Source organism: Ambystoma mexicanum, chromosome 13 (assembly GCF_040938575.1).
Source record: "Ambystoma mexicanum isolate Mex_15411 chromosome 13, UKY_AmexF1_1, whole genome shotgun sequence".
NCBI lineage: Eukaryota > Metazoa > Chordata > Amphibia > Caudata > Ambystomatidae > Ambystoma > Ambystoma mexicanum.
This window is the reverse complement of record NC_090938.1, coordinates 10,484,854-10,510,219: the sequence shown is the minus strand read 5'-3', so window position 1 is coordinate 10,510,219 and position 25,366 is coordinate 10,484,854. Positions and strand designations below refer to the sequence as shown.

The 25,366-nt window shown below is 49.2% G+C and overlaps 1 protein-coding gene across 1 annotated transcript; it reads right to left on the bottom strand.

Moving 5' to 3' along the window:
• Positions 1-1,318: 1,318 nt before the first annotated feature.
• On the bottom strand, positions 1,319-7,582 carry LOC138520150 (uro-adherence factor A-like). The gene is made up of 11 exons (XM_069632634.1): positions 7,433-7,582; positions 6,475-6,828; positions 6,128-6,416; positions 5,188-5,564; positions 4,830-5,129; positions 4,527-4,745; positions 3,728-4,261; positions 3,025-3,303; positions 2,701-2,934; positions 1,902-2,435; positions 1,319-1,636 (listed from the first exon to the last, which is right to left on the bottom strand). Exons 1-11 carry the CDS (start codon positions 7,580-7,582, stop codon positions 1,319-1,321), a joined length of 3,588 nt encoding a protein of 1,195 aa, XP_069488735.1.
• Between the last annotated feature and the right edge of the window lie 17,784 nt (positions 7,583-25,366).

Here is a 25,366-nt window from a genome sequence, read left to right as displayed (position 1 = left end):
AGTAGCCCCTGCCAGCCAGTGTGAGGGGCTGGCACTAGGCTGCATGGGGAGCAAGCACGGGCAATGTGTGGCACTCGAGCTCGGGGGCACCTTGAGTAGTGTCCCCTGCCAGCCATTGTGAGGGGCTGGCACTAGTGGGCAGCACAAGGAGCAAGCAGAATCCCCTGCCAGCCAGTGTGAGGGGCTGGCACTAGTGGGCTGCATTGGGAGCAAGGAGTACCCCCTGCCAGCCGGTGTGAGGAGCTGGCACGAGTGGGCTGCATGGGGAGCAAGCAGTACCCCCTGCCAGCCAGTGTGAGGGGCTGACACTAGTGGGCTGCATGGGGAGCAAGCAGTACCCCCTGCCAGCCAGTGTGAGGGGTGGGCACTAGTGGGCGGCCTGGGGAGCAAGCAGTACCCCCTGCCAGCCAGTATGAGGGGCTGGCACTAGGCTGCAGTGTACCCCCAGGGGCATTGCGCCCCGACCTCCCAGCCGCGGAGCGCCTCGAGGTTCAGTCCCAATCCCCGGGTGCACTATTCAAGAAGCTCCCCTTCCCACGCCTCTCTCTTTCCGGCATCGACCCCCTTCCCATTATTCCCCCCAATGTTGTCCTCGTCTCCCCCTCTCTCTGCTTCCCTGAGGCACTCTCGCTTGGCCTATTTCTCAGTCTTCACCGCCCCCCCCCCTTGCCCTCCCAACTTATCCCACCTCCTGTCTGCTGAAGCAGCATTCCCAGAGCCCCCGCGGCCCCGCAGCTGCTAAACGATCATCTTCATGACTGGGGTCTCCCCTCCCTCTACTGCCCGCCCCCTTACAGGACCCCCACTGTTCCAGGCAGCTCATCATCCAGTGCATTCAAACCTCTTGGGGGGCACCTGCTAAGTATACTTAGTAGGGGTGCCGAGGACCACCTACAGGGGTGAGCGTGGAGAGTTCCCCAAGAACCACCAGCTAATGGGGCGAGGCGGAGACCCCACTGGGACACTGTCATGCCCCCCGCCCCCTACAGTCGCAGCGGTCTTAGCCCCCTAGTCCTCTGCAGTGCACCCCTCCTGTACCGACTCGATGTGCCACGAGGTGAAAGCGCCTCCTCCTGGGCTCCATTTTGCCTCCCTGCAGCGAGTCTGCTCCTTCTCCTCAACCCCTGCAGCCTAATCTCCTACTCCTCCTGCCCACCTCCTCTTCTCCAAACACCTCCTCAATACTCACCTCTCCCTTGCTCCTCACACCTCCTCCATGCCCCCAAACTCCTGCTTGCTGCACCTCACCCCTCCTAATGTCGCCTCAAACCTCCTCTTTACTCTTTCCCCTCATACTTTAGCTCCCCCTCTAGCCAGCTCACTCCTTCTGATACTCCTCCTCCTTACTCTCCCCCACCTCCATACTCTCCACCACATCCTCACTCTCCATCACCTCCTCAATCTCCACCACATCCTCACTCTCCACCACCTCAGTAATCTTCACCAGCTCCTTACTCTTCAGTACCTCCTTATTCTCCACCACCTCAGTAATCTTCACCAGCTCCTTCCTCTTCAGTACCTCCTTATTCTCCACCACCTCAGTAATCTTCACCAGCTCCTTACTCTTCAGTACCTCCTTATTCTCCTCCACCTCAGCAATCTTCACCAGCTCCTTACTCTTCAGTACCTCCTCACTCTCACCACCTCAGTAATCTTCACCAGCTCCTTACTCTTCAGTACCTCCTCACTCTCACCACCTCAGTAATCTTCACCAGCTCCTTACTCTTCAGTACCTCCTCACTCTCACCACCTCAGTAATCTTCACCAGCTCCTTACTCTTCAGTACCTCCTTATTCTCCTCCACCTCAGTAATCTTCACCAGCTCCTTACTCTTCAGTACCTCCTCACTCTCACCACCTCAGTAATCTTCACCAGCTCCTTACTCTTCAGTACCTCCTCACTCTCACCACCTCAGTATTCTTCACCAGCTCCTTACTATTCAGTACCTCCTTTATCTCCACCACCTCAGTAATCTTCACCAGCTCCTTCCTCTTCAGTACCTCCTTATTCTCCACCACCTCAGTAATCTTCACCAGCTCCTTACTCTTCAGCACCTCCTTATTCTCCTCCACCTCAGTAATCTTCACCAGCTCCTTACTCTTCAGTACCTCCTTATTCTCCACCACCTCAGTAATCTTCACCAGCTCCTTACTCTTCAGTACCTCCTTATTCTCCTCCACCTCAGTAATCTTCACCAGCTCCTTACTCTTCAGTACCTCCTTATTCTCCACCACCTCAGTAATCTTCACCAGCTCCTTACTCTTCAGTACCTCCTTATTCTCCTCCACCTCAGTAATCTTCACCAGCTCCTTACTCTTCACCACCTCCTTTATCTCCACCACCTCAGTAATCTTCACCAGCTCCCTACTCTTCAGTACCTCCTTATTCTCCACCACCTCAGTAATCTTCACCAGCTCCTTACTCTTCACCACCTCCTTTATCTCACAACCTCAGTAATCTTCACCAGCTCCTTACTCTTCAGTACCTCCTTATTCTCCACCACCTCAGTAATCTTCACCAGCTCCTTACTCTTCACCACCTCCTTTATCTCACCACCTCAGTAATCTTCACCAGCTCCTTACTCTTCAGTACCTCCTTATTCTCCACCACCTCAGTAATCTTCACCAGCTCCTTACTCTTCAGTACCTCCTTATTCTCCACCACCTCAGTAATCTTCACCAGCTCCTTACTCTTCAGTACCTCCTTATTCTCCACCACCTCAGTAATCTTCACCAGCTCCTTACTCTTCAGTACCTCCTTATTCTCCTCTACCTCAGTAATCTTCACCAGCTCCTTACTCTTCAGTACCTCCTTATTCTCCACCACCTCAGTAATCTTCACCAGCTCCTTACTCTTCAGTACCTCCTTATTCTCCTCCACCTCAGTAATCTTCACCAGCTCCTTACTCTTCAGTACCTCCTTATTCTCCACCACCTCAGTAATCTTCACCAGCTCCTTACTCTTCAGTACCTCCTTATTCTCCACCACCTCAGTAATCTTCACCAGCTCCTTACTCTTCAGTACCTCCTTATTCTCCACCACCTCAGTAATCTTCACCAGCTCCTTACTCTTCAGTACCTCCTTATTCTCCTCCACCTCAGTAATCTTCACCAGCTCCTTACTCTTCAGTACCTCCTTATTCTCCACCACCTCAGTAATCTTCACCAGCTCCTTACTCTTCAGTACCTCCTTATTCTCCACCACCTCAGTAATCTTCACCAGCTCCTTACTCTTCAGTACCTCCTTATTCTCCTCCACCTCAGTAATCTTCACCAGCTCCTTACTCTTCAGTACCTCCTCACTCTCACCACCTCCGTAATCTTCACCAGCTCCTTACTCTTCACCACCTCCTTTATCTCACCACCTCAGTAATCTTCACCAGCTCCTTACTCTTCAGTACCTCCTTATTCTCCTCCACCTCAGCAATCTTCACCAGCTCCTTACTCTTCAGTACCTCCTCACTCTCACCACCTCAGTAATCTTCACCAGCTCCTTACTCTTCAGTACCTCCTCACTCTCACCACCTCAGTAATCCTCACCAGCTCCTTACTCTTCAGTACCTCCTCACTCTCACCACCTCAGTAATCTTCACCAGCTCCTTACTCTTCAGTACCTCCTCACTCTCACCACCTCAGTAATCTTCACCAGCTCCTTACTCTTCAGTACCTCCTCACTCTCACCACCTCAGTAATCTTCACCAGCTCCTTACTCTTCAGTACCTCCTCACTCTCACCACCTCAGTATTCTTCACCAGCTCCTTACTATTCAGTACCTCCTTTATCTCCACCACCTCAGTAATCTTCACCAGCTCCTTCCTCTTCAGTACCTCCTTATTCTCCACCACCTCAGTAATCTTCACCAGCTCCTTACTCTTCAGCACCTCCTTATTCTCCTCCACCTCAGTAATCTTCACCAGCTCCTTACTCTTCAGTACCTCCTTATTCTCCACCACCTCAGTAATCTTCACCAGCTCCTTACTCTTCAGTACCTCCTTATTCTCCTCCACCTCAGTAATCTTCACCAGCTCCTTACTCTTCAGTACCTCCTTATTCTCCACCACCTCAGTAATCTTCACCAGCTCCTTACTCTTCAGTACCTCCTTATTCTCCTCCACCTCAGTAATCTTCACCAGCTCCTTACTCTTCACCACCTCCTTTATCTCCACCACCTCAGTAATCTTCACCAGCTCCCTACTCTTCAGTACCTCCTTATTCTCCACCACCTCAGTAATCTTCACCAGCTCCTTACTCTTCACCACCTCCTTTATCTCACAACCTCAGTAATCTTCACCAGCTCCTTACTCTTCAGTACCTCCTTATTCTCCACCACCTCAGTAATCTTCACCAGCTCCTTACTCTTCACCACCTCCTTTATCTCACCACCTCAGTAATCTTCACCAGCTCCTTACTCTTCAGTACCTCCTTATTCTCCACCACCTCAGTAATCTTCACCAGCTCCTTACTCTTCAGTACCTCCTTATTCTCCACCACCTCAGTAATCTTCACCAGATCCTTACTCTTCAGTACCTCCTTATTCTCCACCACCTCAGTAATCTTCACCAGCTCCTTACTCTTCAGTACCTCCTTATTCTCCTCTACCTCAGTAATCTTCACCAGCTCCTTACTCTTCAGTACCTCCTTATTCTCCACCACCTCAGTAATCTTCACCAGCTCCTTACTCTTCAGTACCTCCTTATTCTCCTCCACCTCAGTAATCTTCACCAGCTCCTTACTCTTCAGTACCTCCTTATTCTCCACCACCTCAGTAATCTTCACCAGCTCCTTACTCTTCAGTACCTCCTTATTCTCCACCACCTCAGTAATCTTCACCAGCTCCTTACTCTTCAGTAACTCCTTATTCTCCACCACCTCAGTAATCTTCACCAGCTCCTTACTCGTCAGTACCTCCTTATTCTCCTCCACCTCAGTAATCTTCACCAGCTCCTTACTCTTCAGTACCTCCTTATTCTCCACCACCTCAGTAATCTTCACCAGCTCCTTACTCTTCAGTACCTCCTTATTCTCCACCACCTCAGTAATCTTCACCAGCTCCTTACTCTTCAGTACCTCCTTATTCTCCTCCACCTCAGTAATCTTCACCAGCTCCTTACTCTTCAGTACCTCCTCACTCTCACCACCTCCGTAATCTTCACCAGCTCCTTACTCTTCACCACCTCCTTTATCTCACCACCTCAGTAATCTTCACCAGCTCCTTACTCTTCAGTACCTCCTTATTCTCCTCCACCTCAGTAATCTTCACCAGCTCCTTACTCTTCAGTACCTCCTTATTCTCCACCACCTCAGTAATCTTCACCAGCTCCTTACTCTTCAGTACCTCCTTATTCTCCTCCACCTCAGTAATCTTCACCAGCTCCTTACTCTTCAGTACCTCCTTATTCTCCACCACCTCAGTAATCTTCACCAGCTCCTTACTCTTCAGTACCTCCTTATTCTCCACCACCTCAGTAATCTTCACCAGCTCCTTACTCTTCAGTACCTCCTTATTCTCCTCCACCTCAGTAATCTTCACCACCTCCTTACTCTTCAGTACCTCCTCACTCTCACCTCCTCAGTAATCTTCACCAGCTCCTTACTCTTCAGTACCTCCTCATTCTCACCACCTCAGTAATCTTCACGAGCTCCTTACTCTTCAGTACCTCCTCACTCTCACCACCTCAGTAATCTTCACCAGCTCCTTACGCTTCAGTACCTCCTTATTCTCCACCACCTCAGTAATCTTCACCAGCTCCTTACTCTTCAGTACCTCCTCACTCTCACCACCTCAGTAATCTTCACCAGCTCCTTACTCTTCAGTACCTCCTTATTCTCCACCACCTCAGTAATCTTCACCAGCTCCTTACTCTTCAGTACCTCCTTATTCTCCTCCACCTCAGTAATCTTCACCAGCTCCTTACTCTTCAGTACCTCCTCACTCTCACCACCTCAGTAATCTTCATCAGCTCCTTACTCTTCAGTACCTCCTCACTCTCACCACCTCAGTAATCTTCACCAGCTCCTTACTCTTCAGTACCTCCTCACTCTCACCACCTCAGTAATCTTCACCAGCTCCTTACTCTTCAGTACCTCCTTATTCTCCACCACCTCAGTAATCTTCACCAGCTCCTTACTCTTCAGTAACTCCTTATTCTCCACCACCTCAGTAATCTTCACCAGCTCCTTACTCGTCAGTACCTCCTTATTCTCCTCCACCTCAGTAATCTTCACCAGCTCCTTACTCTTCAGTACCTCCTTATTCTCCACCACCTCAGTAATCTTCACCAGCTCCTTACTCTTCAGTACCTCCTTATTCTCCACCACCTCAGTAATCTTCACCAGCTCCTTACTCTTCAGTACCTCCTTATTCTCCTCCACCTCAGTAATCTTCACCAGCTCCTTACTCTTCAGTACCTCCTCACTCTCACCACCTCCGTAATCTTCACCAGCTCCTTACTCTTCACCACCTCCTTTATCTCACCACCTCAGTAATCTTCACCAGCTCCTTACTCTTCAGTACCTCCTTATTCTCCTCCACCTCAGTAATCTTCACCAGCTCCTTACTCTTCAGTACCTCCTTATTCTCCACCACCTCAGTAATCTTCACCAGCTCCTTACTCTTCAGTACCTCCTTATTCTCCTCCACCTCAGTAATCTTCACCAGCTCCTTACTCTTCAGTACCTCCTTATTCTCCACCACCTCAGTAATCTTCACCAGCTCCTTACTCTTCAGTACCTCCTTATTCTCCACCACCTCAGTAATCTTCACCAGCTCCTTACTCTTCAGTACCTCCTTATTCTCCTCCACCTCAGTAATCTTCACCACCTCCTTACTCTTCAGTACCTCCTCACTCTCACCTCCTCAGTAATCTTCACCAGCTCCTTACTCTTCAGTACCTCCTCATTCTCACCACCTCAGTAATCTTCACGAGCTCCTTACTCTTCAGTACCTCCTCACTCTCACCACCTCAGTAATCTTCACCAGCTCCTTACGCTTCAGTACCTCCTTATTCTCCACCACCTCAGTAATCTTCACCAGCTCCTTACTCTTCAGTACCTCCTCACTCTCACCACCTCAGTAATCTTCACCAGCTCCTTACTCTTCAGTACCTCCTTATTCTCCACCACCTCAGTAATCTTCACCAGCTCCTTACTCTTCAGTACCTCCTTATTCTCCTCCACCTCAGTAATCTTCACCAGCTCCTTACTCTTCAGTACCTCCTCACTCTCACCACCTCAGTAATCTTCATCAGCTCCTTACTCTTCAGTACCTCCTCACTCTCACCACCTCAGTAATCTTCACCAGCTCCTTACTCTTCAGTACCTCCTCACTCTCACCACCTCAGTAATCTTCACCAGCTCCTTACTCTTCAGTACCTCCTTATTCTCCACCACCTCAGTAATCTTCACCAGATCCTTACTCTTCAGTACCTCCTCACTTTCACCACCTCAGTAATCTTCACCAGCTCCTTACTCTTCAGTACCTCCTTATTCTCCACCACCTCAGTAATCTTCACCAGCTCCTTACTCTTCAGTACCTCCTTATTCTCCTCCATCTCAGTAATCTTCACCAGCTCCTTAATCTTCATTACCTCCTTATTCTCCACCACCTCAGTAATCTTCACCAGCTCCTTACTCTTCAGTACCTCCTTATTCTCCACCACCTCAGTAATCTTCACCAGCTCCTTACTCTTCAGTAGCTCCTTATTCTCCACCACCTCAGTAATCTTCACCAGCTCCTTACTCTTCAGTACCTCCTTATTCTCCACCACCTCAGTAATCTTCACCAGCTCCTTACTCTTCAGTACCTCCTCACTTTCACCACCTCAGTAATCTTCACCAGCTCCTTACGCTTCAGTACCTCCTTATTCTCCACCACCTCAGTAATCTTCACCAGCTCCTTACTCTTCACCACCTCCTTTATCTCCACCACCTCAGTAATCTTCACCAGCTCCTTACTCTTCAGTACCTCCTTATTCTCCACTACCTCAGTAATCTTCACCAGCTCCTTACTCTTCAGTACCTCCTTATTCTCCACCACCTCAGTAATCTTCACCAGCTCCTTACTCTTCAGTACCTCCTTATTCTCCTCCACCTCAGTAATCTTCACCAGCTCCTTACTCTTCAGTACCTCCTTATTCTCCACCACCTCAGTAATCTTCACCAGCTCCTTACTCTCAGTACCTCCTCACTCTCACCACCTCAGTAATCTTCACCAGCTCCTTACTCTTCAGCACCTCCTCACTCTCACCACCTCAGTAACCTTCACCAGCTCCTTACTCTCAGTACCTCCTCACTCTCACCACCTCAGTAATCTTCACCAGCTCCTTACTCTTCAGTACCTCCTCACTCTCACCACCTCAGTAATCTTCACCAGCTCCTTACTCTCAGTACCTCTTCACTCTCACCACCTCAGTAATCTTCACCAGCTCCTTACTCTTCAGTATCTCCTCACTCTCACCACCTCAGTAATCTTCACCAGCTCCTTACTCTTCAGTACCTCCTCACTCTCACCACCTCAGTAATCTTCACCAGCTCCTTACCCTTCAGTACCTCCTCACTCTCACCACCTCAGTAATCTTCACCAGCTCCTTACTCTTCAGTATCTCCTCACTCTCACCACCTCAGTAATCTTCACCAGCTCCTTACTCTTCAGTACCTCCTCACTCTCACCACCTCAGTAATCTTCACCAGCTCCTTACTCTTCAGTACCTCCTCACTCTCACCACCTCAGTAATCTTCACCAGCTCCTTACTCTTCAGTACCTTCTCACTCTCACCACCTCAGTAATCTTCACCAGCTCCTTACTCTTCAGTACCTCCTCACTCTCACCACCTCAGTAATCTTCACCAGCTCCTTACTCTTCAGTACCTCCTCACTCTCACCACCTCAGTAATCTTCACCAGCTCCTTACTCTTCACCACCTCGTTATTCTCCACCACCTCAGTAATCTTCACCAGCTCCTTATTCTCCACCACCTCAGTAATCTTCACCAGCTCCTTACTCTTCAGTACCTCCTCACTCGCACCACCTCAGTAATATTCACCAGCTCCTTACTCTTCAGTACCTCCTCACTCTCACCACCTCAGTAATCTTCACCAGCTCCTTACTCTTCAGTACCTCCTCACTTTCACCACCTCAGTAATCTTCACCAGCTCCTTACCTCCTTATTCTCCACCACCTCAGTAATCTTCATCAGCTCCTTACTCTTCAGTACCTCCTTATTCTCCACCACCTCAGTAATCTTCACCAGCTCCTTACTCTTCAGTGCCTCCTTATTCTCCTCCACCTCAGTAATCTTCACCAGCTCCTTACTCTTCAGTACCTGTCAGGATTAGTCAGGCGAGTACAAAGGCAGCGAATATGGCAAGGGAAATGTGCACTAAATAACACAGTGATTAGCTTCGAATTAAACTACGTGCACACAGGAACGACGACTCATGTATGCTAGAACCCAGGAGTGTAAATAGAGTGTGACAACAAAACCAATATATGAAAAGGGATGTGGGGTAAGCACCTGACCGCGAGGAAAGTCGGCAAGCGCCTTACCCCCAATTGCTGTTACAGGTACTGACAGCGCTAAACCCACGTGGAGGGCAAGCAATGACAGGATCTGTGAACTAACACTCTTGATGGTATTAAATAAGGAAACTAAAGAACAGTACTCACGAGGACGAGATAAACCTCTTGAATGTCAGCTAGCCCACGAATCCTGTTGATGAAACTGGGACCCAGAAAGGCTATAACAGCAATGGGAGGAAAACTAAATACCTAAGTTGGAATAGTGATTACAAATTAGTGAGGAAAACATAAGCATTCACACAGGAGCTAGCTACAACCGCACACCACACCTAATAATCAAAATGGGAAATAAATGTAGAAGTGCAATGGAAAACATGGAATGGATCCCAATAGAAAGTAAGGATCAGGAGCAGGGAAAAACGAAATAACCAATGCAAACTTCTCCCTACCCCTCCAAGGAAAAGACAGGAAGCTAATCTAAGAGGAAGACTAAGGCATACGGGTTTACAGCAGCAAAGGACAGAGTCAAAGAAATATAGAACACAGACAAACTGGGCTGCATCTAAAAGGGGAAAGCACTGAGAAATGCTGCCTGCAAACAGAGGAAGACAAAAAGGGAATGAAGGGAGCAGAAATCAATTAGCGCATGAATCCGAGATTCAGGGCGGAGGAACAAGAAAACAGGAACTAGGAACTAGGTGCAAAGGCAAGGAACAAGGAACACGGGACTAGTCACAACAGGAACACTGCAAACGATGACCAGCGCTGGACTGAAGTAAGACTGAGGCTTTTAAAGCTGCTTAACGAGCACACGCCTCAGGTGTGCTGATTGCTGCACCTGCAGCCACAGGTGTTGCCTATCCTCCACCCAACCTTGTCCTGCAAGGGTGGAGGTGGAGCAGTGGGCCAGGCATTCTGGGAAGCATAGTCATTTGGTTAAAGAAGCATGCTGGCTGCCAAAAACCTGGAATGGATCCGGAAGGGAAGTAGCTTGGAAAATAGGGATTTAGCGCTCCCAATTCATCATAGCACTGTAGCATAAGGTTCGGAGGAAAGGTCCAGTAGGGAATAAACCCCAAATCATGCCCCCAAGTGGTGGGAATGGGAGCGAAGGGAGCGAGTCGTGACAGTATACCCCCTCCTACGGCCGTCTTCGGGTGCCCGCCACCCGCACGAGACATCTTCTTTCCATGATGGGAGTGCTTTTTCTTTGGAGGTGGCACTGATAGAAATGGTGGCCTGTGGGCAAAGGCAGATGGACTTCCATGATTGGAGTGCTTTGTCTTTGGAGGTGGTACTGATGGAAACGGTGGCTTCTGGTGAGGAAGAGACTCATGGTTCGAAGAAAGGCATGAAGGACTTGCAGGACCTGAAGCAGAGTTGGAAGGTCCAGGAAGCTCAGTCACTGGGAGTGGACCCTTATAAGTCTTTGAGGAGGGAGGCAGGCTGGTGCAACATGCCTTAGACAATGGTAGAAGCCCTGTTAGCCTTTCTGCCGAGAGTGGACATGCGGGAGGAGAGGAAATTGCTGGCTTCAGGAAAGGTTTATGTTCAGCCATTAGAGAAGGTGGCGGCTGAGGTAGAGGTTCAGATTTTCTTCTGTCATCCATCTGGGAAAAGGCTTGTGGTTGAAAGTGACTAAGGTTTGACTGCACATGTTCTACGCCTTGGAGACCTGAAAGTCCAATGGGTTGTACAAGGCTGGTACTCCTGGTGACAGTCGTGTAACCACCTTGTTGCACGTGGGATACAACAGCAGGGACGTTTGGCATACTGATAGGAGTGATAGACGCAGTACTTGGTAGTTCAGGCACACTCGCAGAAGGAGCAATAACAGACACATTTTGAACTGCAGCAGTCATTCCCTTCCTTTGGTTACTAGCACCCAACTGGTGCTTCTTGGCGGAATTCTGTTGCACAAGTCCTGCAGGTAATACGCCGGTCTGCACCACCCCCTGTGCACACCCAGGTGAGTGGTTCTGACTCACCACTTGGTCCAGCTTGATGACTCTGAAGCGGGGGCTGGCAAAAGTCTCAAACTCTGATGCTGCATTTTTAGGAGGCTCTGATGCTAAAGTGAAGCAGTTGGGAGAATCGTCTTGTGGAAAAGGCAGGCATTCTGGTGCTCCTCCTGAAGCAAAAGAAAGGCAAGCTAGACGTTCATCGACAGTAAATGGTTGGGATTCAGGAGGAATCGCTGGAGCAGAAGAAAATACAGCAGGATCTGATGGTGTAGACAGGTATACCTCTGATATTGGCAGCGAGGCTAAGCAGGATACAGGCGTCTCATGAACTGAAGGCAAATACTCAGTATACTCCGGGACTGAAGACATGCACTTATGATGGACTACCGGAGGCTCTAAAGCTGAAGGATGATCTGCAGGATGAGTCACTGTAGCTGAAGACTGGCAGGTCAGGGGAAACCTTGAGGCTGAAGGCATGCAAGCTGGAGCAATCTCGGTTGCTGAATACAAACATGTCCAGGTCTTTGGGACTGGCTCTTGAGGAAATGGCAGACATGGCAGCAGTTCATTGGTTGAAGACACGTGAGCCAAAGATGACGGCAGAGCTGTGGATTGGATCATAGAAGAGTCAATGGTTGTAGGAGGACAGACAGAAGTCTCAGAAGTTGACAGACACATTGGTGGCTCAGGAATGGAGGGCACCTTTAGGGCAGTAGACTCCTTGGCACCAGTAACCAAAGACTGAGCTGTACCCTTGCAGTCCCTTTCTTTAGTGGGTGACACAGAGTCTCTTTCTTTGTAGAAGTCAAAATCAACCAGTGGAATCACCATAGTAAAGTCTCTGTTAATCAGGATTTCGTCAATTGTCCATTCCTCTGTTTTAGCTTCTGAAAGAGGCAGATTAACAATCAACAGTTCAGGAATCGCCTGCCGGTTTTTTGGTTCTGTATCCTGTGGAATGAGTTCATCAGAACATGAAATCTGTACTGTCTCTGACTGTTCGTATTGATCAGAATTGGCAGAAGGAAGAGTGAACCCAGAGGTAACATCGTTTTCCACATCAGCTTTAACATCTACTTCAGTCTCAGCAGCTGTATCAAGAGCAGGGCCTAAGCCTACTGTAGTGACTGAATCTGTGTATGCCACCATTGTGGATTGTGTTTGGAAATCAGAAGCTTGTATGTGTGCTAGCTCAGAATTATGACAAACTGCTACACAGGAAATTTTAGGTAAAGGAGTGGCTTGTAAATCTTCAGCTAACTGCAATCCCTGACAAACAGCAGAACAATTGTTAGAAACTGTGCCCAGATTAAGCGCTGTGCTAGACGAAAGACCTTCACTCCCAATAGATCTAACATATCGACAAATATCATGGTTTACCAAAGTCTCTGCACTCAGGGGCTGAACAGTGTTCACTTCCTCCACATCAACAGATAAAGTCTGAGGTGTATTCAGTAAAGAGTGTAAGGTTTTATTCTCCTCTTGTAAAGAAATGAATTCTTGTCTTAACTCCTCAAGCTTAGCTCTTAGCATGCCCTGCATTAACTGTACATCACTATCAGTAGGCACAGGGGGAGGCATAGTGGCATCAGGGCTGGATCCTGCACTAGCAATCTGGATGTGCACCGATTGTACATTGTCCTCTACTGCTTGCAGGTTCTGTGATTTATAGTTTCTCTTACCAACTTGGTCTGTGTTTCCCTTAAACAAACTATTGACATTAGACCTCTTGGCATTAGGGACTACAGTATGTACCTGTGCAACGGAGTATGCTTTAGACTGAGGGTAGAAAACAGAAGTTATGCAAGAAACCCCTCCATTCTTTATGTTTGTATCATGAAACTGTTCTATCTGAGGTGAAGCACAACTGGAATCATGGGGTTCAACAACAGAGGGACTCTTGTATAATAAGTCTAACAGTGTGTTGTTTTCTGCGGCTAAGGCGTGCGCTGACATAGAATCGGGATCAAAACAAAAGATAGAACTAGGATCAGGCAATGTAGGATGTGCCATCCTATGGGAAAAATACTTTGCACGTAAATGCCCATTCGTGACAAGGAGTTCATTTAAGTCAGGACTAGTGATTTGATTGTCACAGGTAAACGTAGGGGAAGCTTTTTGTACAAACTTGTTAGAGGCCTTGCTGCCTTTCTTTCTTAAACTTGCCATCTTCAATGGGTATTTTGGGCTGGTCATTCTGTCAGGATTAGTCAGGCGAGTACAAAGGCAGCGAATATGGCAAGGGAAATGTGCACTAAATAACACAGTGATTAGCTTCGAATTAAACTACGTGCACACAGGAACGACGACTCATGTATGCTAGAACCCAGGAGTGTAAATAGAGTGTGACAACAAAACCAATATATGAAAAGGGATGTGGGGTAAGCACCTGACCGCAAGGAAAGTCGGCAAGCGCCTTACCCCCAATTGCTGTTACAGGTACTGACAGCGCTAAACCCACGTGGAGGGCAAGCAATGACAGGATCTGTGAACTAACACTCTTGATGGTATTAAATAAGGAAACTAAAGAACAGTACTCACGAGGACGAGATAAACCTCTTGAATGTCAGCTAGCCCACGAATCCTGTTGATGAAACTGGGACCCAGAAAGGCTATAACAGCAATGGGAGGAAAACTAAATACCTAAGTTGGAATAGTGATTACAAATTAGTGAGGAAAACATAAGCATTCACACAGGAGCTAGCTACAACCGCACACCACACCTAATAATCAAAATGGGAAATAAATGTAGAAGTGCAATGGAAAATATGGAATGGATCCCAATAGAAAGTAAGGATCAGGAGCAGGGAAAAACGAAATAACCAATGCAAACTTCTCCCTACCCCTCCAAGGAAAAGACAGGAAGCTAATCTAAGAGGAAGACTAAGGCATACGGGTTTACAGCAGCAAAGGACAGAGTCAAAGAAATATAGAACACAGACAAACTGGGCTGCATCTAAAAGGGGAAAGCACTGAGAAATGCTGCCTGCAAACAGAGGAAGACAAAAAGGGAATGAAGGGAGCAGAAATCAATTAGCGCATGAATCCGAGATTCAGGGCGGAGGAACAAGAAAACAGGAACTAGGAACTAGGTGCAAAGGCAAGGAACAAGGGACTAGTCACAACAGGAACACTGCAAACGATGACCAGCGCTGGACTGAAGTAAGACTGAGGCTTTTAAAGCTGCTTAACGAGCACACGCCTCAGGTGTGCTGATTGCTGCACCTGCAGCCACAGGTGTTGCCTATCCTCCACCCAACCTTGTCCTGCAAGGGTGGAGGTGGAGCAGTGGGCCAGGCATTCTGGGAAGCATAGTCATTTGGTTAAAGAAGCATGCTGGCTGCCAAAAACCTGGAATGGATCCGGAAGGGAAGTAGCTTGGAAAATAGGGATTTAGCGCTCCCAATTCATCATAGCACTGTAGCATAAGGTTCGGAGGAAAGGTCCAGTAGGGAATAAACCCCAAATCATGCCCCAAAGTGGTGGGAACGGGAGCGAAGGGAGCGAGTCGTGACAGTACCTCCTTATTCTCCACCACCTCAGTAATCTTCACCAGCTCCTTACTCTCAGTACCTCCTCACTCTCACCACCTCAGTAATCTTCACCAGCTCCTTACTCTTCAGTACCTCCTCACTCTCACCACCTCAGTAATCTTCACCAGCTCCTTACTCTCAGTACCTCCTCACTCTCACCACCTCAGTAATCTTCACCATCTCCTTACTCTTCAGTACCTCCTTATTCTCCACCACCTCAGTAATCTTCACCAGCTCCTTAGTCTTCAGTACCTCCTTATTCTCCTCCACCTCAGTAATCTTCACCAGCTCCTTACTCTTCAGTACCTCCTCACTCTCACCACCTCAGTAATCTTCACCAGCTCCTTACTCTCAGTACCTCCTCACTCTCACCACCTCAGTAATCTTCACCAGCTCCTTACTCTTCACCACCTCTTTATTCTCCACCACCTCAGTAATCTTCACCAGCTCCTTACTCTTCAGTACCTCCTTATTCTCCACCACCTCAGTAATCCTCACCAGCTCCTTACTCTTCAGTACCTCCTTGCTCTCCCATACCTCATTTATCTGTATCACCTTCTTAATCTTCACCACCTACTGGCACGAGGTTGGAAAATGTAATTGGTTGTTTGAATTTAAGTTGATGGTGTTTTTTAGCAAGATTAAAGTAAAAAACATGGTTTAAATGGACTGGAGCCTGCGATGATTGGCACACGCTCATATTATATTATTTTTATGAAACATATTTGTTCTATATCTCTGACAAAAGCAAACGAGTATTGATAGTCAAGAGTGACGAGTCAAAAATTGAGGATGTTACTCCACTTGTGCACCTTTGCAATTGCCAAAACTTGCACCCAAGCTTAAACAGTATAGTGCGGAATGGGTTAAGGGAACCGCAGATAAAATGTTATGCCATGGTTGCAAGTAGGGTCACTATCGAAGGTAGTCCTGCATCATATGACAACATATTTGCATGCAGCATGTACGGGAAAAAAGCTAGACAACCGACTATCGAGTTTAGAACTTTAGAAAATGTACCAGGAGGAAAGAGAAGAGCCGGCTCCTATAGATTGGATCCTTAATATATGCAAAGAGGGGGGTGAGGAGCCTCCTGTTCCCCCCGCCCCGCCGAAAATAGACTGCGAAAACAAGAAAGACGATGGGTTGTACCCATTGAGGGAGCTTAAGGCAGCAACATGGTATAGTAACCCGGCGTATGAGTCGCCTGCACACAGCAGTGACGAGGGATCGGAGAGAAATACCAAGAAAGATATTATCCCTAAAGCCCTGAGGGACAGGGAGAGATGCAACAAGGAGAGAAGTGATCGAGCAAGCACATCTTTAGATAAACCCACAGAAATAAAGAGATGGAAGGGAGAAAGAGATAAAGCTGATGAGTTAGCACTTTTACAGAACGAATGAATGGGTGGACAGATTTTGCTCAAACTTGATGGTAAAGGCATCGAGGATGTAAGACAAAGAGAAGATTAAGATGGGCAAGATAAAAAGGATAGAGAAAGAGAGGAACGATCGAAAGAAGAAGAGGCGAAAAGAAAAGATAGACAATGACGAGAGCAGCTATATCAAGATGAACAATTGAAGAAGCAGGAAAAAGCAGAGGAGCAGAGAAAACGAGACAATAGACAAAGGGCAATCGATGAGAGGGAAAGGTTAGAAAGGAAAAGAATAGAAGATGAAAAACAGAAGCTAAGGGATAAGAGAATGCAAAGACGAAAGGATGAGAAGATACGGAGGGCAAACGAAAGAAGGGACATGAAGAAAAAAGAGGAAGACAGGATAAGGGAGGAAGCAAGAAAGCGTAGGAATGCTTGATGATGACATAGAATGAAAAAGAAGGCAAAGAGCACACACTCTCGATCGCCTGGAGAAGTAGGTAAGGGATCCCGAACCAGAAGCAGCGTGGGAGGACATAGAGGCGTTCTTCCCGGAATATGAATCATTACCAGGCCAATCTAGAGTAAATCTGAAGGACGGGTTTGACTCCAGGAGCATTGGGGAAGTGATCGATGAAGTTTATCATGACATGAGAGCTCAGAAAGAGTCAAAGGGGAAGGGAAAAAATTATCGACTTGAGAGTACACATTTGTACGATATAGAGGGAGCCTCGTGTAGTACGAGGCCCAAGGATTGTCTTCAGATAGACTGACTCTACACAGAGATGAGGAGGAGAGAAGTTATACGAGTTGGGCACAGGAAATGTCAAATGAAGACAGAGACACCTTCCGTGGAGAAGAGAGGGGTGATGTATGTGGGCCTGAGGGTTGTTTTCCAATGGATAATGAAGTGAGATGGTCAGATTTAGACAGACCTATACCTCGGGCGTCAAAATCATTGACGCAGTCAGATCAGCCTAAGGGGTAACCTCATGGTGAGAGGGGGGAATCGCCACCATATGTGAGCAGACGAAGACCGCTGCCAGGAAGAAGGCGGTGCAGAAATATTGTCCCTGCCGTGAATAGACAGACGATGGGAGATGAGAGTGAGTTTGGGGTTTCACATTTTCCCTTGCTAGAGAAAGGGGGAGCTAGACCACAGTATATACCTTGGCCCCTTATGGACAAGGATAATTTAAGGTGTAAACTTCTGGGTTTAACTTCTGGCACTGGGAAATGGATACATGAATTAGAAAAGATGATGGAAGGAAATACATTGGCTATCGGGGATATTAAGGGTCTCCTGATCGCCATACTTGGTGAGAGAGCTGATGACGTTTGGTCAAGAGCAGGGTATGCTGGTGTTACTACGGTTAAGACTGCTCATGATGGAGCACCGTTCAATAACTGCAGAGCGGCAGTCTAGAAAGCACTTAGAGTACTGTATCCAGACCCGTCCCATATGGGAGCTATAATGACAAAAAAGATGCAGGAAGGGGAAGACCCGCTTGTTTACATTCAGAATTTCCAAGAGCAATGGGCCTTGGAGACACGTACTGACGGAGGTTAGAGTGCCAAAGAAATGGGAGATGAAGTCCGGAAATAACCTTGTCTGTTTGTGTCTTCCCCTTCTCTGCAGTTCTTAGGTTCTGAGGGTCTGTCACTTCCCTTTTTCTCACTTCTCGGAGGCCATCTACATCTCCCTGGGGATGGCAAGGGTCATTGGGTTATTATATCCTGGCACCTTTTCTGTTTCCACTGGGGTGTGCGCTCAGCGTGGTTCCCGAAGGCCAGGTCTGTATCCATTCATGACCCTGTGAGACCCAGGGGCCATGGATTCCTCTGCATCGAATCGAGTGCTTCTAATAGTGTCCCATCTTTGGGGTCAGCTTTTGCCAATGATCCTATTAGTAGCATGCTAGGAATTATGATGTTCTTACTGGGACTGCCACTTTTTCTGTATTGGAGACCTTTGGATCACTTCCACCACAAGGCTGCTAGTCCTTTAATTCTCTCCACAGTGGGAGTGTCTATTAAAAGGACAAGAGCATGGCCCCACTCCCTATGCTGAGCCCCTTCAAGGAGAAATGGGCACGGTGCAGTATTCAGGAGCACCGTCCCTATGCCCAGCTTCATGCAGCGCTTGGTGGCACTAGGCCCCCTCTGGCCACCCAAGCTGACAGCAGGGGCATGGCAAGACACTTTGTCAGAGAGAGGAAGGGATGCCACCATTTGAGGCGTCTGGTGACAGGAATTCTTCCAGAGTCGGTAGGATCTTATTTGGCCTCATACCAGTGAAGGACATGTTGAGCTTCCGGCAGGTAAGGATCATGTGATGCCCAACACGTGGCTCCAACACGGCTTATACAAACTCGCAGACCTCCGTCTGAGCCATGGTTTTCAGAAGAGTTGAAGTTTGCTAGGCTACAGCTTAGACAAGCTGAACGTAAATGGCGTTGCAACTATGATTCGCAGCTGAGGACCATATTTAAAGTTAGCTCTATGGCCTACTCTGCTGCAATTATCGCAGCAAAAAAATCTTACTTTGCTTTGAAAATTGAAACATTGGTGGCTCAAACTAAAACTTTATTTGCAGTGGTTAAGTCTTTATCTTCTTCGTCAAACTGCTCTCATACTGTGCGACTCCTTGTCTCAGTTCTTTATCAGAAACATTGAGATTATTCGTGCTAATATGTCTGTGAACACTACATTGGCTGCTAACGCCACAGTCCCCGGTAATCTTTCCCCTGAGACAGCTACTGACACCCCCGGCTGGTCCTCTTTTCCCCTCTTTACTGAAGAATCGGATCTTAAAGCTCTTCTTCAGATTAAGTGAAGTGCTCCTTCCGATGTTGTGCCACTAAGAGTCCTGAAAGAGATCACACCTGATCCCATAGGGCTGATTACGGATGCTGTTAATACTTCCTGCCAAACAGGGTTGATTCCTCCTGAGTTAAAGGATGCTACAGTAATTCCACTCCTAAAAAAACCCTCGCTGGATCCTTCCATACCTGCTAACCTCCGGCCTATTTCTCTTCTTCCTGCTTTTATGAAACTTCTGGAAGCACTGGTTTCTCCTCTTTTGTCTTCTTTCCTGGAGCTGTCTGACTGTCTTGACCCAGCCCAGTCTGGCTTTCGACCAGGCAGGGGCACAGGGAGCATCCTGCTTTCTGTACAGGATGACATGGCCAGGTTGGTGGATGCAGGAGGTGTCCGAGCCCTGCTATTATTAAATCTCACGGTCGACCATCCTACTCTGCTATCCTGGCTGGCCCAAGGCGGCATATCCGGTCAAGTCCTTGCCTGGTTTTCTTCTTTTCTTAAGGAAAGAGCTCAATCTCTTTTGCTTTCCCCTTTTCTCTCTAAACCTTCGTGTCTCACGTGTGGTGTTCCTAAGGGATCCACTTTGTCACCCATTCTCTTCAACATATACATCTGGACCTTAGTGTGTCTCATCCGCTCCTTCGGCGTCAGGTGCAATTCGTACACCGACGACACCCAGATCCTGATCCAGTTGGATCTTGATCGGACTGAGGTGTCATTGTGCCTTCATAGATGCCTGACGGCCGTGGGGGCTTGGATGGGCCTTAATTGGGTAAAGCTGAATGGTGACAAAACAGAGGCGTTGGTGATGGGTTCTCCCCCTAACCCTTCACTTTGGATTTCAACTTTCTGGCCCTCCTCTCTGGGTCCTCTTCCTGTGCCTGCCATGAAAGTAAAAAATCTGGGAGTTATCATGACAGCTACCCTCTCGATGGAAGCCCAGATATCATCTGTCTGTCAGTCCGTTTTCTTTTCATTTTAAAACTCTCCGGCACATTCTTCATCTAATACCAACTCCCCTGCAGGCACTGCTGGTTGCTGCAATGGTAGCTAGTCGACTGGATTACTGCAACTCCTTGTATCCTGCACAGCCTAAGGGGCTGATCCGTCGGCTACAGCGCCTTCAGAATTTTGCAGCTCGAGTAGCGACTGGATCACCATACGGTGCACATATTTCGCCAGTCCTTTGCCATCTCCATTGGCTACTAGGGTCCCAATGTATTGAATTTAATTCACTGGCCCTCATTATGACCCAGGCGTTGGACCATGGTGCTAATAGCACCATGGTCCATGCCGGTAACTTACCGACTCCGCCATGGCGGAATGGGGAATTACCTCCCCATTCCGAGGTTGGCGGGGCGCTAATTCCCCATGCCGCCATGGCCCTTCCCCATTCCCATTTTTGCCCCATAGGGCTCAGTGGGACTGGGGAAGGCACTAATTACAGCACCGTAAATTACGGTGCCGTAATTAACTCCTAGGTCCCTTTGCGGGTTGGTTTTTTAACGCCTGCTAAAAGCAGGCGTTAAAGTGCCACCCGCAAAGGGACCTCGTAATCAGGCGTTAAGGGTTTAACGGCACCGCCAGCCTTTTACGCCGCCGTTAACCCCTTAACGCCTGGGTTGTAATGAGGGCCACTATGTATCGTGCATCGTACGCTTCATGGTCAGGGCGCGGAATATTTGCGTGTTAAATTTTCTCGCTACCTCCCTAAGCGCTCTTTAAGATGTGAGTCAGCTGGTCTGCTCTGTGTACCATCACTTTGCTGTTCCCGATGCAGCAGCTCAGCTGTGGAACAAGCTGCCTGTCGAAATGAAAAAGATCCATAACCATCTGGCATTTAGGAAGGTCTTAAAAACATATCTTTTCTAAGTTACGGTGGATGATGGTTGATTGTCAGGGTTCTCCTCCCCTCTCCAGCGCCATGATGCCTCTGGGTGACCGTGCGCCATACAAGAAGCCCTAACATAACATGCAGTCTCTAAACCTTGCACAGGAAGGTTGTCCTGTGAGCTCCTTCCCTGCCATGGACCTAGACAGGCATGCGGTGGAAGCTGACCCTGCATGCATGCATGCACGCCTGCATGCTAGAACGCATCATTTCCCAAATAACTCTATAAAAGCCACTGGGCATCTCTTGTGATGGTTACCATCTTGAAGGCAGGTATAAGCAGCTGACACTTTTGTGGGGGCGCTTTTCCCTCTATTAATTTGATCCTCAGATAATGAGCTGGTTGTGACCTATCTTGAACCCAAGCCCAAATGGTCCTTTCTTTCTTTGTTCATAAGTGTAAATATTTAGGTGGCCATGTTTCTGTGTGGCCATGCTAAGAATGGGTTGGTCCTGGAGGCGGAGAGACAGCCTAACCAGCCTCCCCAACACTCCCAATAAGTCGCCAGGACACTTGGCCCTCAAATGTGCAGCACCTTTTCAATGAGGGTGCCGAACGTGATGGGGTTAATAACAGACCAGACTTGTGGTTCTGCTAATGAGGCCGAGCACAGAGCTCACCATAGAGTCTTCAATTCACTTAATGAGACTCAGCACCCACCTCAGTGATGGTTCTGAGCCTCAGCACCCACCTCAGTGATAGTTCTGAGCCTCAGCACCCACCTCAGGGATGGTTCTGAGTCTCAGCACCCGCCTCAGTGATGGTTCTTTCTGAGCTTCAGCACCCACCTCAGTGATGGTTCTGAGCCTCAGCACCCACCTCAGTGATGGTTCTGAGCCTCGGCACCCACCTCAGTGATGGTTCTGAGCTTCAGCACCCACCTGAGTGATGGTTCTGAGTCTCAGCACCCACCTCAGTGATGGTTCTGAGCCTCAGCACCCACCTCAGTGATGGTTCTGAGCCTCAGCACCCACCTCAGTGATGGTTCTGAGTCTCAGCACCCACCTCAGTGATGGTTCTTTCTGAGCTTCAGCACCCACCTCAATTATGGTTCTGAGCCTCAGCACTCACCTGAGGAGCCTCAGCACCCACCCCAGTGATGGTTCTGAGCCTCAGCACCCACCTCAGTGATGGTTCTGAGCTTCAGCACCCACCTGAGTGATGGTTCTGAGCCTCAGCACTCACCTCAGTGATGGTTCTGAGCCTCAGCACCCACCTCAGTGATGGTTCTGAGCTTCAGCACCCACCTGAGTGATGGTTCTGAGCCTCAGCACTCACCTCAGTGATGGTTCTGAGACTCAGCACCCACCTCAGTGATGGTTCTGAGCCTCAGCACCCACCTCAGTGATGGTTCTGAGCCTCAGCACCCACCTCAGTGATGGTTCTGAGTCTCAGCACCCACCTCAGTGATGGTTCTTTCTGAGCTTCAGCACCCACCTCAATTATGGTTCTGAGCCTCAGCACTCACCTGAGGAGCCTCAGCACCCACCCCAGTGATGGTTCTGAGCCTCAGCACCCACCTCAGTGATGGTTCTGAGCTTCAGCACCCACCTGAGTGATGGTTCTGAGCCTCAGCACTCACCTCAGTGATGGTTCTGAGCTTCAGCACCCACCTGAGTGATGGTTCTGAGCCTCAGCACCCACCTCAGTGATGGTTCTGAGTCTCAGCACCCACCTCAGTGATGGTTCTTTCTGAGCTTCAGCACCCACCTCAATTATGGTTCTGAGCCTCAGCACCCACCTCAGTGATGGTTCTGAGTCTCAGCACCCACCTGAGTGATGGTTCTGAGCCTCAGCACCCACCTCACTGATGGTTCTGAGCCTCAGCACCCACCTCAGTGATGGTTCTTTCTGAGCTTCAGCACCCACCTCAATTATGGTTCTGAGCCTCAGCACCCACCTCAGTGATGGTTCTGAGTCTCAGCACCCACCTGAGTGATGGTTCTGAGCCTCAGCACCCACCTCACTGATGGTTCTGAGCCTCAGCACCCACCTCAGTGATGGTTCTTTCTGAGCTTCAGCACCCACCTCAGTGATGGTTCTGAGCCTCAGCACCCACCTCAGTGATGGTTCTGAGCCTCAGCACCCACCTCAGTGATGGTTCTGAGTCTCAGCACCCGCCTCAGTGATGGTTCTTTCTGAGCTTCAGCACCCACCTCAATTATGGTTCTGAGCCTCAGCACTCACCTGAGGAGCCTCAGCACCCACCCCAGTGATGGTTCTGAGCCTCAGCACCCACCTCAGTGATGGTTCTGAGCTTCAGCACCCACCTGAGTGATGGTTCTGAGCCTCAGCACTCACCTCAGTGATGGTTCTGAGCTTCAGCACCCACCTGAGTGATGGTTCTGAGCCTCAGCACCCACCTCAGTGATGGTTCTGAGTCTCAGCACCCACCTCCGTGATGGTTCTTTCTGAGCTTCAGCACCCACCTCAGTGATGGTTCTGAGCTTCAGCACCCACCTCAGTGATGGTTCTGAGCCTCAGCACCCACCTCAGTGACGGTTCTGAGTCTCAGCACCCACCTCAGTGATGGTTCTTTTTGAGCTTCAGCACCCACCTCAGTGATGGTTCTGAGCCTCAGCACCCACCTCAGTGATGGTTCTGAGCCTCAGCACCCACCTCAGTGATGGTTATTTCTGAGATTCAGCACCCACCTCAGTGATGGTTCTGAGCCTCAGCACCCACCTCAGTGATGGTTCTGAGCCTCAGCACCCACCTCAGTGATGGTTCTGAGCCTCAGCACCCACCTCAGTGATGGTTATTTCTGAGATTCAGCACCCACCTCAGTGATGGTTCTGAGCCTCAGCACCCACCTCAGTGATGGTTCTGAGCCTCAGCACCCACCTCAGTGATGGTTCTGAGCTTCAGCACCCACCTGAGTGAGAGTTCTGAGCTTCAGCACCCACCTCAGTGTCGGTTCTGAACACAGCATAACATGGATCAGCACAGATCTCACTAGGGGCTCTGATTAACACTTATGGGGCTGTGCACACACCTCAAAGGTGGCGCCGAAGCTCTTGGGCTCCACAGAATTCAGTATTGATCTAACCACATACTCTGTGGCCTTCTGCACCAGGGCACTCAGTGTAGACCCCACATGGGCTCTGGGGCTTTTGGTGCCAGGGCGCTCAGCATAGACCTCACCATGGACTCTCAGGTCTTGGGCTCCAGGGCGCTCAGCATAGACATCACCATGGACTCTCATGTCTTGGGCTCCAGGGTGCTCAGCATAGACCTCACTGTGGACTCTCAGGTCTTGCGCTCCAGAGCGCTCAGCATAGACCTCACCATGGACTCTCGGGTCTTGCGCTCCAGGGTGCTTAGCATAGACCTCACCATGGACTCTCGGGTCTTGCGCTCCAGGGCGCTCAGCATAGAGCCCACATGGGCTCTGTTATGTTATGTTATTGTTATGTTATTAGGCTTGTAACGCGCCAAAGCCTGTGGGCATCTAGGCGCCGTGAGGCAGAAAGAGTGGCGAGTAGCTAAGCACAGTCAATTCTAGTAAAACAGCATCGTCTTCAGCTGCCTCTGGGGCCTTTGGCACCAGGGTACTCAGCATAGACCTCACCATGGACTCTCAGGTCGTGGGCTCCAGGATGCTCAGCATAGACCTCACCATGGACTCTCAGGTCTTGCGCTCCAGGGCGCACAGCATAGACCTCACCATGGACTCTCGGGTCTTGGGCTCCAGGGCGCTCATCATAGACCTCACCATGGACTCTCAGGTGTTGGGCTCCAGGGCGCTCAGCATAGACCTTACCATGGACTCTCAGGTCTTGGGCTCCAGGGTTGCTCAGCATAGACCTCACCATGGACTCTCAGGTCTTGGGCTCCAGGGTGCTCAGCATAGACCTCACCATGGACTCTCAGGTCTTGGGCTCCAGGGTGCTCAGCATACACCTCACCATGGACTCTCAGGTCGTGGGCTCCAGGGCGCTCAGCATAGACCTCACCATGGACTCTCAGGTCTTGGGCTCCAGGGGGCTCAGTATAGACCTCACCATGGACTCTCAGGTCTTGGGCTCCAGGACGCTCAGCATAGACCTCACCATGGACTCTCGGGTCTTGGGCTCCAGGGTGCTCAGTATAGACCTCACCATGGACTCTCTGGTCTTGGGCTCCAGGGCGCTCAGCATAGACCTCAACATGGACTCTCGGGTCTTGGGCTCCAGGACGCTCAGCATAGACCTCACCATGGGCTCTCAGGTTTTGGGCTCCAGGGCTGCTCAGCATAGACCTCACCATGGACTCTCGGGTCTT

Coding starts and splice junctions, on each gene's coding strand:
- LOC138520150 (XM_069632634.1), bottom strand. CDS start 7,582: ATGAAGATTAAGGAGCTGGTGAAGATTACTGAGATGGAGGAGAATAAG. Junction 6,417..6,474: donor TGGTGAAGATTACTGAGGTG/GTGAGATAAAGG, acceptor GGAGGTGGTGAG/AGTGAGGAGGTACTGAAGAG. Junction 4,262..4,526: donor AGGTGGTGGAGAATAAGGAG/GTACTGAAGAGT, acceptor TGTGAGATAAAG/GAGGTGGTGAAGAGTAAGGA.